General features: G+C 44.1%; 1 protein-coding gene across 12 annotated transcripts in view; it reads right to left on the bottom strand.

Annotated features, from left to right (window-relative positions):
• Positions 1–20,173, bottom strand: part of MYO9A (myosin IXA) — a 175,545-nt gene that overhangs the window by 32,984 nt on the left and 122,388 nt on the right. For 11 of the 12 annotated variants that reach the window (XM_059858011.1, XM_059858020.1, XM_059858015.1 and 8 more), the window contains 5 exons: positions 15,498–15,619; positions 14,360–14,501; positions 12,833–13,028; positions 8,364–8,483; positions 4,003–4,078 (listed from right to left, as the gene is read on the bottom strand). In XM_059858011.1, coding sequence (XP_059713994.1) covers positions 4,003–4,078; positions 8,364–8,483; positions 12,833–13,028; positions 14,360–14,501; positions 15,498–15,619 — 656 coding nt within the window. The remainder of the gene's footprint in view (positions 1–4,002; positions 4,079–8,363; positions 8,484–12,832; positions 13,029–14,359; positions 14,502–15,497; positions 15,620–20,173) is intronic. The other variant, XM_059858019.1, reaches the window with a different exon arrangement.

Raw genomic sequence — 20,173 nt, 5'->3', positions numbered from 1 at the left:
GAAAAAACAAATCTAATTTGCAATAAACTCATTATTTGCTGCAAAGATGGATGTCAGCCCCAGCTGGATGATGCGTTGACCTAGAATCATTCTCTGGGACCTGATTACAAATCAGTCACTCAATTTGGTCTCCTTTGCCATGGAGCATTACTGCTGTGGTCTCCAGAAATGCTCACCTGGCTTCAGAAGGACTAAAGGAAACAAGGAGAGGAACCAACATCCTCTCTTGGAGGGATGGAAATGGATACTTGACCAAACTAGACATAGGACAAGGAATTTCCAGGGATGAGGAGGCTTCCAGTGGTGTCTGGGGGACATGAGGCCTCTTATGGGCAGCACTCCACCAAAACACTTTTGGGTTGGTGGGTTTTTGGTGGTTTGTTGGGATTTTTAAATTCTAATTTTTTTTATCAGCCTTGCAGAAATCCTCATACGAAATAAAAGCAATCTAAGGAAGGATGTGGTGGCTGCAACACCCCCCCCCTCCCCCAAGTTATCTCAGACAGGAGGAAAAGGACCAGGAGGAGACTCCAGGCTGCACCAGGTCATGAGGATGCTGAAGGACACGGTGGTTTAAACGTGGCCTCGGGCGCCGGCCACTTCTGAGCTCTGACAACAAGGCAGTCCTTTACCTTCAAGTCTTGATTTGGATGAAAGGCAAATCCCAAGTGCCACATGGAAATTAAAAATTAAAGGATGTAAAGCTGTACGTTCAGCCAGCTCAAAGCCTGGAGCCAGATCCTCAGAGCAACGTCACCTCGCTGCCTCATCTAAGCACTTCCCAAATTCCTTCCTGATCCTATTAAATCAGCATTTTGACATGGACCACTATTATAAGGAGGGATCAATCACAGCAAAGCAAAACCCCTGGCTAAGTGCTCCAGGACCTGCTTTCTTAAGCATTCCATTCACAGATGGTTAGTGAGAAGCTGGAATACCCAAGTGATCCCTCCTGTTCACCTTTCTTCTCTTTACATCTCAGGTACTATCCACCTCCTGTTTGCAGGTGGGAAAAAAAAAATCACCACTTGATGGGAACCACTAAAACTTTTGGGACTTACAACACCACTAATCCTGGCCAACCTCTCTGGAAAATCCTAGAAATTCCCACGTGGTTTTAAAAAACCCAAGAGATAAAAGGACTGTGTTTGTTAGGGACACTTTAGGATGGATATGTCCACATGGCAACAGATGCAGGCTTTTGGTACTTTGGGGTCAATGCCCTCACCTGGCCCAGCCAGCTGCTTCCAGACCAACACCTGCTCAGACACCCCTGCACATAAAAGTGTCCCTAGTGAGCACAAACCAGCAGGATCCCAACCAGCCCAAGTGGTTTTGGTTAGGCATGGCCTGGCCTTCATTTCTCAGCAGCTGGGGAAGGCACTTGGAACACCCTGCTGAAGTCTGGTTTCCCATCCAGCATGTGCAAACCACCCATCCACTTTTTTCTGAGATCAGAGGAGAGCACTTGGCTCCCAAAATCCTCCCCAGTGACTTCCTGAGTGATGTCATGCCTCAAACTTGCTTTTAGAAACAGGCCCCGGGCTATCCTGTAGGTTGGATGCACAACCAGACTTATCAGCGACCACATGATCATGAGATGGCTTTGAAAGCAATTCCTGTTTAATTTGGAGCTGTAAATGGCCTGCCAGTTGATCTGCTGGGAAGCTGCTAATGCCAATCTCTCTTCCAGCCGTGTTAGCTGCACCTCTGTGCTCACCTGCTCTTGCCCAACAAGTGCAAGATTGGTATTTACCTCAAGTACCAACATTCATCAAGGGTGACATGACTCTCCAGATCAAAAGCAGCTACAATGAAAGGGATCAAAACCACCAGCCTACTCTGAAAGTACAGCCTGGACCTCGGAGATCTTGTGAGACATCTGGTTTGTACTTGCAGAAGGAAAGGGCCAAGGTGACATTTGGGGACCCATTACTGATGATGCCCAAGGGAAGATCACAGACCACACTACTGAGGTGTCACAGGAGGGGGAACATAGGAGTTTGAATGACTCCAAAAACAATTTTTTCTGCAAATAAAGGCTCAGATTGAGGCTGCTGGTAGGACGCAGCTGCTCAGGATGAGGAAGAAAAACACAATTCCTCAATTCTGGCTGTCTATAGGCTGATTTGTCTGCTGTGCTGGCATGGGCTAAGCAACATACCCAGAGCTGACCACATATTGAACCCCACAGTAAATAAACACATCTTCCTTCTTGCCTGGGTCAGGAGGAGTTTCCCTGCCTTTACAATGTCCCTTTGCTGAGATAATTGAAATATTTTGGGCTATGAAAATGTTGGCAGCCCTAGCTCCCACACTACAGTGCCTCCAAAGCTGAGTTGGGCACTCAAGAAAAGCCCTGTCCCAATTTACAGATGCTCCAAAGGCTGGATAGAGAAACTGCAGGAATCCTCTTATCTCCAAGGGAAGATCTCCAAAGGACAAAGTTTCACGTTACGTTATCTTGAGGGAAACTTGCACAATCAGAGGGGCTGGAATCAGGGAACGTCACCTCTGGAGACACCAACCTTCCCTGCTTTGAGTGTCACCAAGGACTGGCTGTCATCACAACCCAACCCACCAGGGCCCCAGCAGCTGCAGCAGTATGAGAAAGGAAAGGAGGGTGGCAAAGGCTGAGGAGGACAGCCAGGGTTGCATCACCTTCCCAGGATAGGGTGGCATTGCTTGTACCACCGGGATTTCTGCTCAAATTCAAGAAGTGGCAGAAATTTATGAATTCAATCCCACCATTTTAAGTAAATTCCATGCTCTCTGAATCACTGAAATGGACTTGTAATGATATGAGAACATTCAGTTCTCCTTCAGTAGGGTGCCACTGCCTCTCTCAAAGGGGAGGAATTCAGAGGAGGAAGGACAGTCTATTCTTGATGGCACTCAGAGAGCACATAGTGAACAAAACCAGCCAGAAGAAGTCACTTTTCTTCCCCTAGAAAAAAAAAAAGGACCATGTGTATCTAATTTTTGTTGTGGCGATTTGGCATTAAAGCCATTAAAAAATGAGCCTTCATTATATCCTGGAAGGATATTTAATTTTGTGTGGAAGGGAAGCCACTGAGATGCAAGGACTGATTTAATGGGCCCATTTCAGGAGACAGATTTAGACTCCTCTTGACTTGTTCTGGGCTTCTCATTAACCTCAGAGCAGCCAAAAAGACACCCCTGGATATCTGCAGCTCCAAGCAGTGGTTGTAGGAGCTGAGGGTGCTCCTATCACTTCCTTCCCCAGCACACACCTGCTCAGAGGGAAGCAGAGAGGCACTGTATGCCTTTAGAGGGGTATGGGGAACATCAGACCTCCTGGGATGTGAGGAGGGATAGCGCAAGAGTAGTTGGGAAAAGGATCAGTGCCCAGACATGCCTTGGAAATGAAGACTTTGGCTTCACAAGCAAGTTAATTCTGGAATGGGGATGGACAAGGCTTTGCAGAAGAGGCCCAGATCTGTATCTCAAGTGTAGACCTGAGTTTCATTCAGTAGCTGCTTAAATGGTCAGAAACTTCAAGGAAGGATTTAAAAATAAAAATCTGTAAAAATCAATCAATTCTGAAGCAAATGTGCTTTTTTTCCCCCCTGAAAACAAGCAAGCATTTGGCAAAGTACCATCTCAAACTCCATAACTTTCAGGTTTTCCACATTCCAGGGTGCCTGGAGGCACCACATGCTGTATGCAGTTCTGCACCCAAACCTGCCCTCCTTGAATGACTATTTCCTTGATATTGGCACATTCATTCATTTTGTTAAGCTTCTTATCCCCTCATACACCCATCCCCAACAACTGCTGCCTGTGACACAGGGAAGCTGCTTTTCCTGCCTGCTGTTTAGTCAGGAAAGGCGTTTAGACCCAATCACATGGCAAAGAAGGAAGAGAAGATAAGATTGATAGGTGAGATGGAAGAAATGCCAATACAGTCATTTTCAGCTACAGACAGTGCTCTCCCATCCCAGACCCCAGGCCATGCCAAGGTAAAAGCAGGATCCTTACCGTGGGCTCCTCTCGTTGATGGTGTTGACTCCCTGCAGGTCTGAGAGCGGCGTCCGCGGGCTCTTCCGAGTGATACCTGAAGCAGCACATGAGGAAGACGTTTCCAGCTGGCTCAAACCCAAGAGACAATTAGCAGAGCCATCCCCACAGACAATTAGCAGAGCCATAGCTGAGGCCTGACTCTGGCGCGGAGCAGCACCGACGTGTCCTGGCACATGCCGGGCACAGCCGGGCGCCAGGGATGCCATCGCTCCCCAGTGCCACCTCCCTGCCAGAGTCATCACCCTCGTGAGCAACACTGCTTGCTCCAGCCTCTCATTCCTCTCCCACACACATGGAGGGTGTTTTAGGGACATGCTGTCCCAGCTAGCAAACGGGGTGAGGGAAGGAGATGATGGGTGCAGCCACTCACGTTCTCCATGTCCAAGGGATTCCCAAGCTTTCCACTGTGCATGGGATAACCCAGCTGTGTGGGCAAAACACCTGGACATAATTAGAATGCTTGGAAAAATGGTAATTTATTCCTTAGACACTTCTTCTCTCCCTCCCTCCAAATATACGGACATGTGCAGCAAGTAGGCAGTGCTTGATAGCATTTCCTACTTTTTATAGCATTTCCTACTTGCTGCACGTGTCCATATATTTGGAGGCAAGGAGAGAAGAAGTGTCTAAGGAATAAATGAATGCCTTGGAAATGAAGACTTTGGCTTCACAAACAAGTTAACTCTGGAATGGGGATGGACAAGGCTTTGCAGAAGAGGCCCAGATCTGTATCTCAAGTGTAGACCTGAGTTTCATTCAGTAGCTGCTTAAATGGTCAGAAACTTCAAGGAAGGATTTAAAAATAAAAATCTGTAAAAATCTACCAATTCTGAAGGAAATGTGTTTTTTTAATATGAAATATATTTCATTTATTCCTTTCCACTTCTATTATTATTATAGACACTTCTATACTATTTTATAAAGGCTTGATTGTCTATTAAGCCTATATCCTTTGATACCTGGAATAATTTATTTGTAATAAAATACATCTAATAAAACAATATATTAAATAAAGTATCTATTTTGTATTCAGCCAAGAAGCTGCCACACATGGTTACAGTAGCAGCTGTTATCTGCCCTGAAGTGGAAATGTTTTGTAACCAAGCACTTAGGAAGACAGGAGACAATTATTGTAGACAACAAAACACCTCAAGTCACCAAACCACAAAAACATAAAGATCTGATAATGTGGAGTTTGACACAAAAAGAGCTGAGCAATTTTATAACTGTCTCAAAATCACTGCTGTGAGACAGGAAAAATCACAGCTCTCACCTCAGCATGGGAAAAAATATGCTTTATTCTACCCTGAGACATCTACAGTGGGAAAAGAAGGGGGGGAAAAAAAAAGCTTTCTAAAAAGAAAAAAATCTAGACTATGGTTTGTATCAGGGCAGAAGGAAGCAACAGCACATCCCCTCCTCCAAATATTTATAATTCCACTATTTCATGCAGCCCAAGTGCTGGGCTAAAAGGTGTCCTGGGGATGTTTTATTCTGCAAGATGAACACAAAGCGAATACGCTGAGACCTGAGCCTGTCCTGCTGTTCTGAGCCTGGAATTCCTGAGGAGAAGATGAATTCCTACAAAAGACAACCCTTTGACAGGACATTTACCACCCTCCTTGCCCTGCTAAGATGCTGTAATAGCTCATCTTGAAGCTGAACAGGAGAATCTGTTCATCTTGATTTGGGCAGGAGATTCCTGAAATGGCTGATGGTCCACCTGGTTAAGGTTCTGCATCTAAAGGTGCCCAAATATTCTGGAAATGTCAACAAAAGAAAATTTGAGTGTGTGCTGTCCCAGGTGATCTTTGAATCCTGCTTGTGCTCCAAGGCAGGACCAACCAAATCACTCCTGCTGAGAAGGTGTGGCATCTCCAGCACTGGAGGTTTTTAGAAAGCCAGGCAGGTAATGCATCTGAGCAGTTAACAATACCCAAGCTCAAAACTCTTTTCAATCCCTCCTTTTGCCCTTTAAGCCATTTTTGGGTTACATTTCTTGTCCTAGGAGTGTTCTTGTACCTCTTTCAAGACTGGCGTTTCTGTGTCCAAAGTCCTGATTTAAAGCACAAAAACCCAACTGTAAATAGGGAAGAATTGGAATAAGCAGGAATCTGCTTAAAATATTGCATCAGTACTTTGTGTAGATAGTTTTAGACTAAGAAAGCACCTAATGTCTAGCTGGATCAATTTTTAATATAGATTAAATGAATATATTTTATTATGCCTGTTAACTCCCCCATTAAGGCCCAGAAGGCTTTTCTTGTCTAAAGGAGTCCATGAGAAATGGGATTTCACTGGTATTTCCAAGATTTTTTTAATGCCTACCCTTCTTTTTGGAGCCAAATCTGTCTTTCTACCCTTCTGTCAGGCTCAGACACAGCCTGATCTGGTTTACACCTCAGGCAGAAAATTATTCTGATTTTTGAAGCATATTCCCTTTCCTTCAGCAGGAGTGTTTTGGAAAAATGGACTGACTGACCCAACAGGTCTTTGCCCTTGTTGAGAAGAGTTTTGGATAAGCCCTGTCGACTCCCTATGGATGAACACCAACCAGCAGACCTCCAGTACTGATTCAGAGGTGTCTAAACCCAGTGCCTTGCTCTGGAGGAACTGGTGGAAGGGTATTAGGGAAGCAGCTGACAGCTGAGGGAAGGGAGAGCAGTTGGCTCCAGAAGCTGAATGCCAAGGGACCCACAGGGAATCTCAATAAACTCATCAAACCAATTTGTTTTCTCTCTTTGTTCAGAGCTAACTGCACAGCTCAAAACAAGGGGATGACCTTGGTTCCTGTCTCAAGGATGATGTGGATGTGTAACCTCACCTGACCTGTGGGAAAAGCCAAGTCCCTGGGGCCAAGCTCACTTGTGGGGCCCAAAACCTGATGGGTCCTGAACCAGAACATTCCACAGGCTCCTTGCCAAGGCTGGGAGCCTGGGGAAGCAGCAGCACACCCCATGGGAAGGATCTCTGAATGCAGAACAAGAATGACTCATCTGCCTGGTCAGATGCCAGTTCACAAACTGGCAATGTTCTTCTTAGACCCACTCATTGGATTTATCCTAAGAGATCCCAAATTGTGTGGACTCATCTATATTAGTGAGGTTTTGAGGTGTTGAGCTCAACAGTGAGCTCAACTTCCTGCTTCCCACTAAATTAAAGCTCTAAGTATCATTTGAGTTGTGTGAATTTCCTTTTTCTCACCTAAGGAAATGCAAACTAAACCCCCCAAAATCTCTCATACTTCTGAGCCAACTTAAAAATTAAAGTTAAATTGATTCATTAATTGCAAGTAAAATTACTCTGCTGATAACTATCTTCCTTTTCAATAGTTTCTTTGTAGTATCAGTAAGGTCACTTGGCACACCACCTTTTAACAAAATCAAAAATCAAGTAAAATTTAGTATCATTCCCTTATATTTTCTTATAGCAGTGTTGGGAACTTGTAGGGGAAAATAACGTAGTTAAATTAAGACTGAAAGCCTAAATTAAGACCTAAACCACCACTGCTCCCCCAACCCCACGTGCTGTAGGAAGCAGAAATATCTGACAGAAGGTTTCTAACAGGAAAACCATATTCATGAAGATTTAACATGCACCTACTGTACTTACCGTGCTCAGCTCTACAGAAAAAAAGGTGGTTTCCACTTACACCAAAATTTCATGAAGTTTAAGCAAGTTGGGCTGAGGCTTTGCCCATGCAGAGCAGCTCTATTTCTGTCAGCTTTAACAGGCAACATGAATGAAGAGAATAATGGTAGGAAAATAATGTATCTAAACGTGAGAGCACCAAATATCTATTTAAATATAAAAATAAAATAGAGCAGTGCATGCAAAAGTGTCCATGTTGTCATGCAGGATGAGTTTATTACATGACAGAGGAGTGAAGATGAAGAAATGGAGACCAAGTGCATCATTCCATAAAATAACATTGACAATGTTTTAAATAAAAGCCCTGGGAGACAATATTTTCACAAGCTAGAGGTATTTCTGAAATCCAATGAAATCCAAATTAAGCTGAATTCCAGCTGTACCAGCCTTGTATCAGGAACATTCTTTATTAATGTCAGTGAGTAAATGGGAAAATTGCCAACAAAACATTTTTTTGCAAGATCTCAAGAGATATAGGTTTGCTTTTCATTTGACTCTTTCAACTCTGCCCAATCATTTCCCAATAGGTTCAAAACTGCTCTGAGGTTTGACCATGGAGGGCTCCTCAGGCACTGTTTTTTTATCCTTTCTACATGGAATGCACCTGGTTTCCATTTCTGGACTTGTGAGTGTGGTATCAGAGGGGAGGGTGAGTGGTGGAGCCTTACTGTACTTCTCCTCCTTGCACCTCTGCAGGATCTCTAAGCTCCTCTGATGAACTGGGTGGTGGAGAAAGCTAAAACTATCCACACTTTTCAAAACCGCACATGGCACTGCATCATCATGCCCTTGGGAAGCAAAATAAAAACAAACAAACAAAAAAAAAAAATTGAGAGAAGAGAAAGATTTTATAAGCAGAAGTCAGGAGAGGGGAAGGAACAAGCCCAAAGGAGCTCGAGGGTCACAGGTTTTCGTGCTCGACACAATTTAACTGTGGTTTCCTCCTCACAGCACTGTGGCATGGAAGCAATGGGCTGGACCACGTCCCAGTCCTAATTATAATCCTCTTTAGACAGAGCATAAACACTTAATAATCACTCCAAGATTATTTGGGCAAAAAGAGGATTATTAGATAAATCTTTACTTTTATTAACTTATTTTTAAAATGCCTTCTTGTGGCTCTGCCCAGTGTTACCCGAAATCCCTGTCCAGATGCTCCATGACACAACCACCTGGAATTCTCATCATGCACCCCAGTGCTACATTTTGCTCAGATTTTGGCAATTAAAAGGAAAAATGTGAATTATTTGCGTTAAGCACCATTTCCATATTCCCTGAGGGCAGAGAACACAGAGTGTGGAGTTTGGCAGGATAGGTTTGAGTTGTAAGAAACCATCAATGTGTGGCCAAGAGGACTTCTGATGGCCCAGCAGTGAGCACAGGGTGGAGGAGAGGTGACACCAGTGACTATGTGCCAACACACAGTGTCTCTCTGTCATTGTTAGCCAAGTCCAGGAGGTGCCACACTCCCAGTGAGGCGTGGGGAGGTCACCATGGAGTCACTTTGTGCCAGCATCTCTGGGAGCATTTCATACCAACACATCAAACCATGGGAAAGGACTGATCTGAATTTTCCACAGGAACACTGTCAAGGGCTCTCCTCCTCATCTTAACACCAGTGAGACCTCAAACATGAAGCTTTTGATTGCTGTCACCTTTATTTGGCAAGTGCAGCCTTTTTTACTGATTTTTTTGAGGGCAGTGGTTTTTATTGTGATCAGCTTCAGGAATAAATCTGCAGAAGCCAGTGGGATTATTTTTAAGCAGGAATTACCCAAGGAGCAACCCTTGTTGGCTAAATCCAGCTGCAGAGCCTATCAAGGACAGGCACAGCCTCAAGACCACAAAATCTTCATCAGAGGAAGGATTTAGGTCCAGCAAAACCAAGTCTCCACAGCCTAGTTTGTATGAATAACAGCATTTTTTCCATTAATTTTTTGTTACAAATTAGAGGGTGTTGCATAATAAATGTGTATTGATGACAGCAAAAAAAAGTCAACCAGCCAATTTTCTTTCTTAAAAAGCTTAACAGTGTTCCTTTAATCCAAGTTCACAAACAAATCCAGTTCTAACATGCAGTTCTATTGGACCATTTCAATCCTCACTGACGACCTTAGTAATAAAAAGAATTAAAAAATCAAATTATTGAAGAGTTCAATCCTTCAGCTTAAGTGCAGCTCGCCTGATTCTGGCATCTTTCATTCCAGCAGCATTGGCAGCACCCTAAGAAGCATCACTCAGGCAGAAACACAAAGCTACCAAAGAAAATTCACAGTGACACCACTTTGCTGCTCTTCACCTTCAAGTTAAAGAGGACAATCACACAATCACCAAAAGCTGCACTAGGAGAGTATCAGGAGCACAATAAAAGAAGAGCCCCCAAAGCCAGCAAGAAAAAATGCTGATTATCCTTCTAGAAGCATCTGCTTGGCATGGAGGAGACCACCAAAAGGATGATGTGGAAAGGAAGCAGAGCAAAATTTTGCAGAGCTGCTTAGACATAAGCCAGGGATTTTTCTGGAAAAACCCTGTTGGGTATTGCAAGTGTAAAAGCAAGAGAGATCCAGTTGGGGTTCAGACAAAGAATGCAAAGAACCTTTAATTAAAAGAAGCTAGTTTTGGATATTTCCCTGCTCCCTCACTTCACCTACCTGATGGATGGGGAAAGGACCTCAGAAACCAAGAACGGGCAGCACGTCTTGAAAAAATATCTGCACAAATATTAAGTGTGTGCATGTGGATGACTGTGTGAGAGGCTTTTCTTACTCTACCATCATTTTGTCAGCAGCTCCACATCTGTGGGCAGGTAGATGCTCAAATCAGGCTAATTAAAGCCATCAAGGTTTGATAAAAAACAAAATAAACATCAAACATGTGCTGCCTTTGGTTCTCTGCTTCTATCTATCAAGATGGGAGAATTTTAAAAGTGATCAAAGTGATACCTTGATAACTCACAAATGTTTTCTGACATAGAGGCAAAGCATGAATTTGGGGATTTTCTGCATTATTTTGGAGAGGGGAAAGGAATTCCAGCACCTGGCAGTGGATGCATCATGTTACACCAGCCTGTCACATTGTCCTGACACTGGCTGAGCCTTCTGCCCACGTTGACCTCTTCCACAGACACCTGCTTTGGTGACAGGATTTAAGGTCACACCAGCAAAAACACAATAAAAACCCTGCTACTGATCTCACCTTGCCAAGTGTGATCTGGGCAAAGTCAGAATCCCAGAATGGTTTTTGAGTTGGAAGGGACCTTAAAAATCATCCAGTCCCACCTCTTGCCAAGGGCAGGGACACCTTACACTTCAGGCTGCTCCAAGGCCTGTCCAGCCTGGATGGTCATGCTTGGACAGGGTGGGCAGCTCTCCAAGAGGGCAAGGACAGAGATCCCAGCTCTGCCATTTTTTGTAGGTTAAGTTTTTCCCACAAATAAAGTGTACCTCAGTATGGAATTTAGATTTAGGTAATCACCTCCCAACAGTGTTGCCTGTATAACTGAGACTTTCTCATGACTTTTTCCCAATTTGATGCACATAAAAATTTAGGGTATAAATGATCTGAGGGTTGTTGGTAAGTTTAAGACAAGCCTTATCCAGCTTTCTGAGGGGTTTGTTTTTTCTTTGACTCAAAACCCAGAGGGTACAAAGCACAATGCCATCTGAATAGAGGCTAAGGGACAGATAATGGAGCAGCACCACAAAAAGGTTTAGAAATTCAGCCACCACCATGCATTAGTTAATTTTGGTATGGAAAGAGAAAGCAATACAAGAATTGTGTCTCAGAATTGTCTCAAGATCTCCTGGTCTCATCCAGTTACATATATATATATATATATATATATATATATATATATATATATATATAAATAATCTCCATAATCAGATCTATATATTGATACAGGTATATATAGAGACATAAGCAAGTTACTGCTACAAACTCTGGACTGAAAAGCAGGAGTGAGGAGATGAGCACAGCAGTGTGCAGGACCAGTTGCCAGAGAAACAGAAAGCAAAGCAGGGCTTGAAATCAGCTTTTACTTCCTGAGATTGAATGATTTTTTTTAATATTCTGGATTACCTCATTTCAGTTCAGCCCGGGGTTTATGCAAGATGAAAATGCAAAGATGGATTTTGGAAGCCACCTCTTTGGAGTGGTCTTTCTCCCAAAGCCAAACAGCTTTGCCATCTCTCTCTTTGGTTACTCTGTCCAAAAATGCTGCCTTGATGTGCCAGACAGACCCAGGCTCATGAGAATCAGCTCTTCTCTTATGCCACATCCGGGAGGTGTCAGAGGAAGAACCTCAAGACCTAAAAGTTGATTTTTTGCCTGCTGCTCTTCTTGGGATTTGCTCCCAAGAAAATGATTCTTTCTCCTTGAACAGCTGCTTACCTATGCTCCTTGTCCCAGGCTCCCTCTCTCTCCACGATGCAAACCTCACTGATTACCAAGTAATTCATGGTGCAGCTATGCCTTTAATTTTAACCCAGCTGACATTTTCCCTGCTGAGGCTCTAATTCCATCACGGATTTCAAGCCCTCTTGTGCCCAGAAATGAACAGTAATAGCTTGTACCCATCTTTCCGAAATTGCTTTATGCTGAGAAATGGTCTAAAAGCACAGCCAGGTCTTGCCTGCCACAGCATGATGATGCACCATCACTTTCCTTTAATTTAATGCCCCTGTGATCCGTGGTTCTGGATGACTGCAAAGCCATGAATTTTGCTAGACAAGAGACATGCTCTCCTGCAGCTGAAAGGGTGAACAGCTTGGAAAATCATAGGAAGATTTATTGCCTTTTTTTGTTTCCAGATATAACTAACAGCTCAAGAATTATCACAAAAATAATTTGCTTTTTTTGCTAGATAATTTGTATCTCTCTGTTTGAATAACTTGTGTGTTTCTATCCATGCATCCTATAAAAAGGAAAAGTTAAAGCAGCAACAAAATGAAAATATTTCCTTGTGATAAGTTAAAATCCAAATGTACCTTTAAATATGACTTCAACAAAAAAAATCTACCTGTTATTCAAATAAGTTTTCTAATAGATTCAGGCTACTTAAAACAGGGTAATAACACATTAGACCCAACCTGCTGCTGAAAAGCAGGCTCCAGGCCTGGGTGACGGGCACACGTACCAGTTTTCTTCTCCACATGTCGTTTCCCAGCCTCCCTGAAGGCGACCATGGCCCTGAAGAAGGCCCTCAGGACGGCCCAGCGGAAAACAGCCACGGGATCAATGCTGATCATGCCACAGATGAAGGCGTTCCTGCTGCTCCGCAGCAGAGCCACGATGTCCGGCCGCATGTGGTCCGTGTTCTTCTCCCGGAAATCCTAGCGAAGGACAAGGAGGAGGAAAGAGGGAGATAAACCACACCCACATGATACTTCAGGTCGCATCTTCCAGGCTATCTCTGTGTGGGAGCTCAGCACATCACTCCTGATGTCCAGAGCTACCGAGAGAACCCTTGGGGGGCTCGGGAGCCCTGGAATGTTGCCAAAAGCACTTGGTGGCTTGATTTTGATCCATCTAGAGATGTGCCACCGATGTATGAAGAAATGGAACATGCGAGAATCACTCGGGTGTAAATGGTGAAGGGAAGATATTATTATAGGGTGAATTACAAATTTTGGGGTTTCGGTACAGGGGGGTGGTAGAGACAAGATGGAGGAATCAGGGTGTGCCACCAGGCTTTTCCTTCTTCTTCCTGTCTTCCATCTTCTGGAGTGGTGTTGGCATTTGGGGATTGGTCTGGGATGAGGGTGTACTTAGTGACGAAGATGATGGGTATTGGGGACAAAATGTAAATATGATATATGTAGTTTTTGTTATAAAAGATGCGGCCGCCTTAGGGGTGGGCAGAGTGCCTTTGGCTGCCGTGTTGGTCAGATCCTTCAGGCAGGGAAAGGACTTTTTAGATAAGAGATAATAAACAAACTGAAGACCGAAAAAACCTGGCGTCCAGTCTCATCCTTTGAAGCCCAGCGTGCAAGAGCCATCCTAAGCGTGTCTGGGGGCAGAGACAGACAGCCGATCCCCCAGATCTCTGGGCCAGCTCAATTATTGAATCCTGCTTCTTTTTTCTGTCCTGCTGCCATATTAGATACCTGTTCATGGTCATCGTCTCTGATGCTCATCATGTGCATTTATTGCATCAGAAACACAATGAGAGAAATCCCAAGGCTGTTGCTCACACAGGCTCATCTGGCCACCAGAATCCCTTCTGCTAATAACTGGCCTGAATAGAAATGGGGTCAACTTTGGAACAATTGGTGTGGGATTCCAGAAAGCACCTGTAGCAGTGGGATGAGGAGACCCAAGCACACATAACCTGTATTGAAAGTGGCTAATGATGAGGAAAACACTGGGTTTTCTACAAAACCAAGTCCAGAAAGGCCACCAGACACCCAATTTCAACATGTTGTTGGGGTGTAGCACTGAACTCACTGTGCTTCCCTAAATTCTTCCCAAAATGCCCATGTGAAGGAGAACAGGAAGACCCTGTCCCTACCACCTTTCCATTTCCCCAAACACTTCTCTCCTGACCCTCCCATCTTCTTCGGCCAAGTCCTCTCCAAACCATCTCTGTGGAGCCTCTGGGGCTTTCCTTCCCAATCCCAGATTTAGATGAAAGCAGCTGCTGGGGAACAGCTGGGTGACAGACCTTGACTCCGTACTTCACTTTGCCCGCGTAGTGTTTGATGATGAAAGCTGGCTCCATCACTGCTGGGAATTCAATGTAGGAGCTCCCTTCATGCTGACGCTTGAATTTGTCCAGCAGCGTCTGGTTTGTGGCTTGAGGAAAACTGCGTGGAGAGAATTGAAAGGAAGAAGCTGCAAACCTAACAGGAAAACTTTTCCCACTTCTTTCATGTCCACGAAAGGGAAAACAGGAACATTCTGAGCTTCCACTTCTCTGTCTGCTTCAGTAGAGAAAGCCAACCCTCCACCCTCAAACTTCATGGAAAGCTGCAGCAGCATGGGGATGTATTTCACAACTTTACCCAATTTAAGTTGGTTTATCCCAGTACAATATCACTGGGAGAGCATCACTGCTGGTCTCTTGTCAACGAGATAAGAAGTGGGAGAGAAACCTGCAAGGCAAATGGTGGGAGAAGACCTCGTGCCCCTGGCCACGTGGATCTGACCTCCAAAAACCACCTGGCCTTTCCCTGCCTTTCACATGGAGGAAACTGGCATGAGCATCCAATGGGAGAACTGTTCTGCTCCAAAGTTTCCACACCAAGGAGCCCCAGAAGCCACATGTGGCTTGGTTCCCCCAAGAAGTTCTCCAGAAACAGATGGATGCAATCAAGGATGCAAACCTGAGCTAAGTCCTTGATGCCCATGAAACCCTGTGGAAATGCAGCCCCTATGGACAAGTGCCCTCACTTCACCCTGGTTCAATTTTTATCAGTAAATTGATAAATCCACCTTATATCTCAATAACAGCACCTCCACATCCTACTTGAACTCATGCACTTGGGTTCAGCACCTTCACATTGTCACCCAAGAGACAGGGAAAGAAACGAAGAGAGAAGCAAAGGAAACCTTTTCCCTTCCCTTTAATGGAAGAAATTCTCAAAAGGAATTTTAATTATTATTTTTAAGGCTTTTTGCTCAGCTGGCTGATTCTCCACTCTGTGTGTTGCCACCTCAAAAACAACACTAGAAGCACCAATCAGCCCAGCGAGCTATTAGCACCTTCCTGGGAAGCTGGTTTTTTATCAGAAAACTCAAGGATAAACACATTTTAATTGAAAAACAAATCTCATTTCCAAAGCTAGCATCTTCCTACTCACTTGCTTTCCTCATCCAGCAGATGGAGCAGCCCCGTTGGCTTCTTGCTGATCAGGTTGATGCAGCTGGAGTTGTCTATGTAGTCAATGTTGTGCCAGCTAATTCCTTCTGCTCTATATTCCTCCTAAAAGAAAAAAAATATAACCCACAGATGACATAATGATGATTTGGTGCAAGTGAAAATAAAAGACAAAATCCAAAGGGTTTTGTGGAAACTGATACACTGTTTACCAAAACAGACATCTCGCCTGTAAATATTCCATCAATGCTTTCTGTGATTCAAAAAAAAGGATAAAGAACCTCTGGAACAACCTGAAACAAAGTGAACCACCGAGCATTTCCCAAATTCAGATGCACCAGATATTTGTTTGGACATGGGGTGGCTGTGTGGGAGTCCAAGCCTGCCAAGGACATCCAGTGTGTGTGGACTCCCCCTTTCCTTTTCCTGGATTGCTTCTAAATCACAGCACAGTTTGGGCTGGAAGAGACCTTAAAGCTCTTCTTGTTCCACCCCCTGCCATGGGCAGCAACACCTTCCACAAGCTCAGCATGCTCCAAGCTCATCCAACCTGGCCTTCAACACTTCCAAGGATGGGGCAGCCACAGCTTCTCTGGACAACCTGTGCCAAGGCCTCACCACTCTCACAGGTGCTGCCCTGATTTTTTCAGGTTTTCTAAGCCTTCTGATGTTTACATCCCTGTAACGAGCATTCTCACACATCTTCTGTAAATACCTTATTGTTTTGCATTCTTTTATGGAGGAGGAGAAATCTGATGGACTGTTGGTTTGTCCAGTGTCATTGGAGAGGTGGCACTGTCACCCTCCAATCCACTGTCACTTTTGGAAATCTATAAATGTTGGAGTCAGAAAATAAACTTCCCTTTTTACCTTGAGAGCAGCAGCTGAGTTGTGTTATTTTGTGTCCTATAGTGACACACAAGGAGGAATTTCTCCCCAGTATCCCATCCATCCCTGCCCTCTGGCAGTGGGAAGCCATTCCCTGTGTCCTGTCCCTCCATCCCTTGTCCCCAGTCCCTCTCCAGCTCTCCTGGAGCCCCTTCAGGCCCTGGCAGGGGCTCTGAGGTTTCCCTGGAGCCTTCTCCTGTCCAGGTGAGCATCCCCAGCTCTCCCAGCCTGGCTCCAGAGCAGAGGGGCTCCAGCCCTCAGAGCATCTCCATGGCCTCCTCTGGGCTCTCTCCAGGAGCTCCACATCCTTCTGATGTTGGATCCCATGGCTGGAGGCAGCTCTGCAGGTGGGGTCTCACTTGCATGGGGCAGAAGGACAGATTCTCCTGCTTCCCATGCTTTGGGATCTGGGGGGTTTTGGGGTTCCCAGTGCATTTGCCTGGGGTGTGTGGAACGTCCCACCCATCAAAGTGTCCCACAGTTTGCATCAATTAATATTTAGTATTCACTTGCTGGAAGGAAATTGTGTACAACATATCAATTACACAGAAAAAGCAGTAAACCTCCCTTTCCTGCTTCCCTGGGCTCTGCTCTTCCACATCTCCCACTGTTAATGGCCAGTGCTGTATGAGCTAACAAAGAGACCTCCAGCTATACAAAACCACAGCTCCAGGGCCAGCAGAACCACCATTCTCTACAGTAAATGTGAGGATCTGCCCTGAAATTCAAGCTGAGGCCAAAAAAGCAATTCTTTTTACACCAAAATAGTTCTAACCTTGCTCTCCTATAAAGGTTACCTCCTCTGAGACACTTGCAATTGGATTACTTCAAGAAGTCTTACGCAGAAATAATTTTAGGGCATCAAAATGAAAGTAGAGTTTTAAAATCATAATTTTAATCATATGTTTGAGGACTTGTGACTCACTGTCTAAACAGAGATACTGGACAATGTACCTCATTCCAAAGTCCTACTGATCCAGCTGCCTTTTTATTTCTCTATCACAGGACATTTTGATGGTAGAATTGAAGAAAAAAAGGAAACAGGTTTCAAAATCCTAATAGGATGCATCTTTCTAATCATAATCAGATTCATTATTATTGGTGCTTCATTTTTAATATGAGCAAACAACTTAAAAAAAAAGTATGTACATCTTCATCCAAAATTAACATGAACTCCACAGATATTCTTAGAAATAAAGTCTGAAGAGCTTTGAGACATTTCACAAGGAAATTTTTGCTAAAACAACCCCTAGAAGGTCTTGAATTCAGCATTGGAGACATTGTATAATCTTACAACAACAATACAGACAAATACAGATGTGTGCTGCCTTAGAAGGAGTTTTTAATATCCCTAAAGCCTTTGGGATTCAAAATATACAACATCCCATTGGGGAAAAAATCCTGAGAATAAGGAATGACTCTACATCATGAATTTTGTTCTCTCCTTTTACTTTTTAATGTTTTACCTTCAATTCTTGCTGAGCAAGCAGAACAGAGCAGAACCTCACAACAACATTCTCAAAGCCCTGCTGAATCACAGGCTATCAAAAATCCACAGATTTCATTAAACCTCGTGGCATTTTGCAAGGCAGGAAAAAGCTTCTACCCAGCAATAACAGGCTGTGTATTTCAGAGCAGGCATGAGCTGCTCCTGAGGGATTTCCCTGAGAGTCACTGGGAGTCAGCACCATCCATCAACTGCCGGCTTCCAACAGCCTTTAATGGAGTGCAGGGTCCATTAGGCCCAGCTTTGCCAGCTCAAGACTGGTCAGGAGCATGCTGAGAGCAATAAAAACCTTGGTGTGATGAGCCAAGAGCAGCATTATTTCAGTGGTGACAGGAGGGTGTTACCAGACTTATTTGTTTATTTATTATCCTGACTCTTTGTTGAAGTACTTGTTGGGGGCTTTACATTTTTTTGCCCCGGCAAAACCCCATAAATCATGTAGAGTTTTATGTCTCCACACATCTAAGCTGAGAAACCATTGCTCTGCTCTAGAAGGCCTCTAGATATCCATGATTCCACGTGGGACATTCAGCAGCTGCACAGCAAATGTGCTGAGAAACTCCTCTGGCCACACTAAAAATTTATACTGCTGCTGAGATCAGTGCAAAAGCACTAATCAGCAATGCCAGATATGGAGGTTTTTTTAAATAGTCTAGTAAATGACCAAAAAATACCAGAGTTTAAGGTCTCTGCTTCTCTGGGCTCATTTTCAGCTGTGCCACAAACCTGGTCAAGTCATCAGGTCCTTCCTGGCCTAGTTTCCTTCAGCTCCAGGATTTTGGCTAATTCTCCCTCCTCTGCTCCTTATTTTTTCCTCTGGGCTGGGTCAGAAACCCTCACTCCCAGGCTCTGGGGTTCTTCCCTCCCTCCCATCCCCAACACAACCTGTCCCTGCTCTGGCCAAATGAGAAGAGGGATTCAAGTCCTCAACAAACAACCTTTTCCACAATAATTCAGAGATTTACTCTCATTTCAAGACAGGCAGCAGGAACTATTCCAGAGCAACTGTTCCAAAGCCTAGGTGGAAATAAGTTCCCCTTATTCCTTTTTTCCTAGCATTTTTCCAGTTCCTTCAGGATCTGAGCTCAAGAGATTGAACTATGGCCTGCTGGAATTTCTGGGGTATTTGCTGCTCTGCAGAACACCCTGCAGATTGTTTACAGAAAGACAGAAGCTATAGGATAAAATCACTGCTGTCTATTAAACTTAAATTGCAGTTGTTAATATTTCCATATGGTTCCTTTATCTGTCTTGTAATGACCATCTTCCTGCAGAATTCAGGAGATTTCCTGAAAAGCTATCTCCAAAATATTCCTTCATCTCTGAGCATGCCAACAAAGCCTCTGCCATCCTTTGATGGATGCAGGGTCCTGGAGCACTGGAATATTAGGGAATTCCATTCAAATAACATGATGCTTTCATTTAACAAGACAAAAACAACATGAAACACTTTCATTCAAAGAGGAACACCTCAAGCTGGAGGTTAATTAAAAATCAGGTTAAATTTATACCTTGATTTAAAACTAAGTTATGTTCAGGGGCACATTCAAATGTCCTATGCCTGGAAGATCATCTTTACATTAGGAACCAAATTGTTGACTGCAAAAGTTTCTAGTGCATTGAAGTCCACAGAGCCCCTTTTTTGGCATCCTTACTTGCAATAAAAATGTGAGATTTACTCCTCCCATCCCTGGATATCCGAAACCTGGTCTGCTGGAAAGTGGAGCAATGCAAGTTCACTGGAGAGAAGAGCACTGAGCTCCCAGACTTGGCAAAGAAATGGAGCAAAGAACTGAAAAAAGACATTGGGGTTTTTTTTAGAGTCCAACAGCTCCATATTTTCATTTAATTATTGGGTGAGATGCTACAGATTGTTCTCCAGGTGACCTCTATGGACTCCATGAGGAGATTCCTGCTTCCCAAGTGGGAATTCAGAAACAGCTTTGCTGCCCTAAGCATGGAGAGAGACACTGGCACTCTGTAAGCACGGGGTCACTGAAGGGATCTGAGTAAAACACAGTTCATGGGGTTCAAATATATTTAAAAAAAGATATAAAATGGGCATGCAGACTTTGAAATGCACATGGAATATAAGAGTGAATCCTTACTCCACACAGTGTTACCTGAGGCAAAGCAGCATGTAAAATCTGGGGTACCAAACAATCAGAATGGGGCAGAACATACATTTTAAAGTGGGAAAACGACTGTGACTGTGACAGAACTCTGTGAAAGGGGGCACTGTTAAAGCTCTGTCAAAGGGAAGC

This window comes from Haemorhous mexicanus, chromosome 13 (genome assembly GCF_027477595.1).
Source record: "Haemorhous mexicanus isolate bHaeMex1 chromosome 13, bHaeMex1.pri, whole genome shotgun sequence".
NCBI lineage: Eukaryota > Metazoa > Chordata > Aves > Passeriformes > Fringillidae > Haemorhous > Haemorhous mexicanus.
The sequence above is the reverse complement of the archived record's forward strand: the minus strand, read 5'-3'. Positions and strand labels throughout refer to the sequence as shown.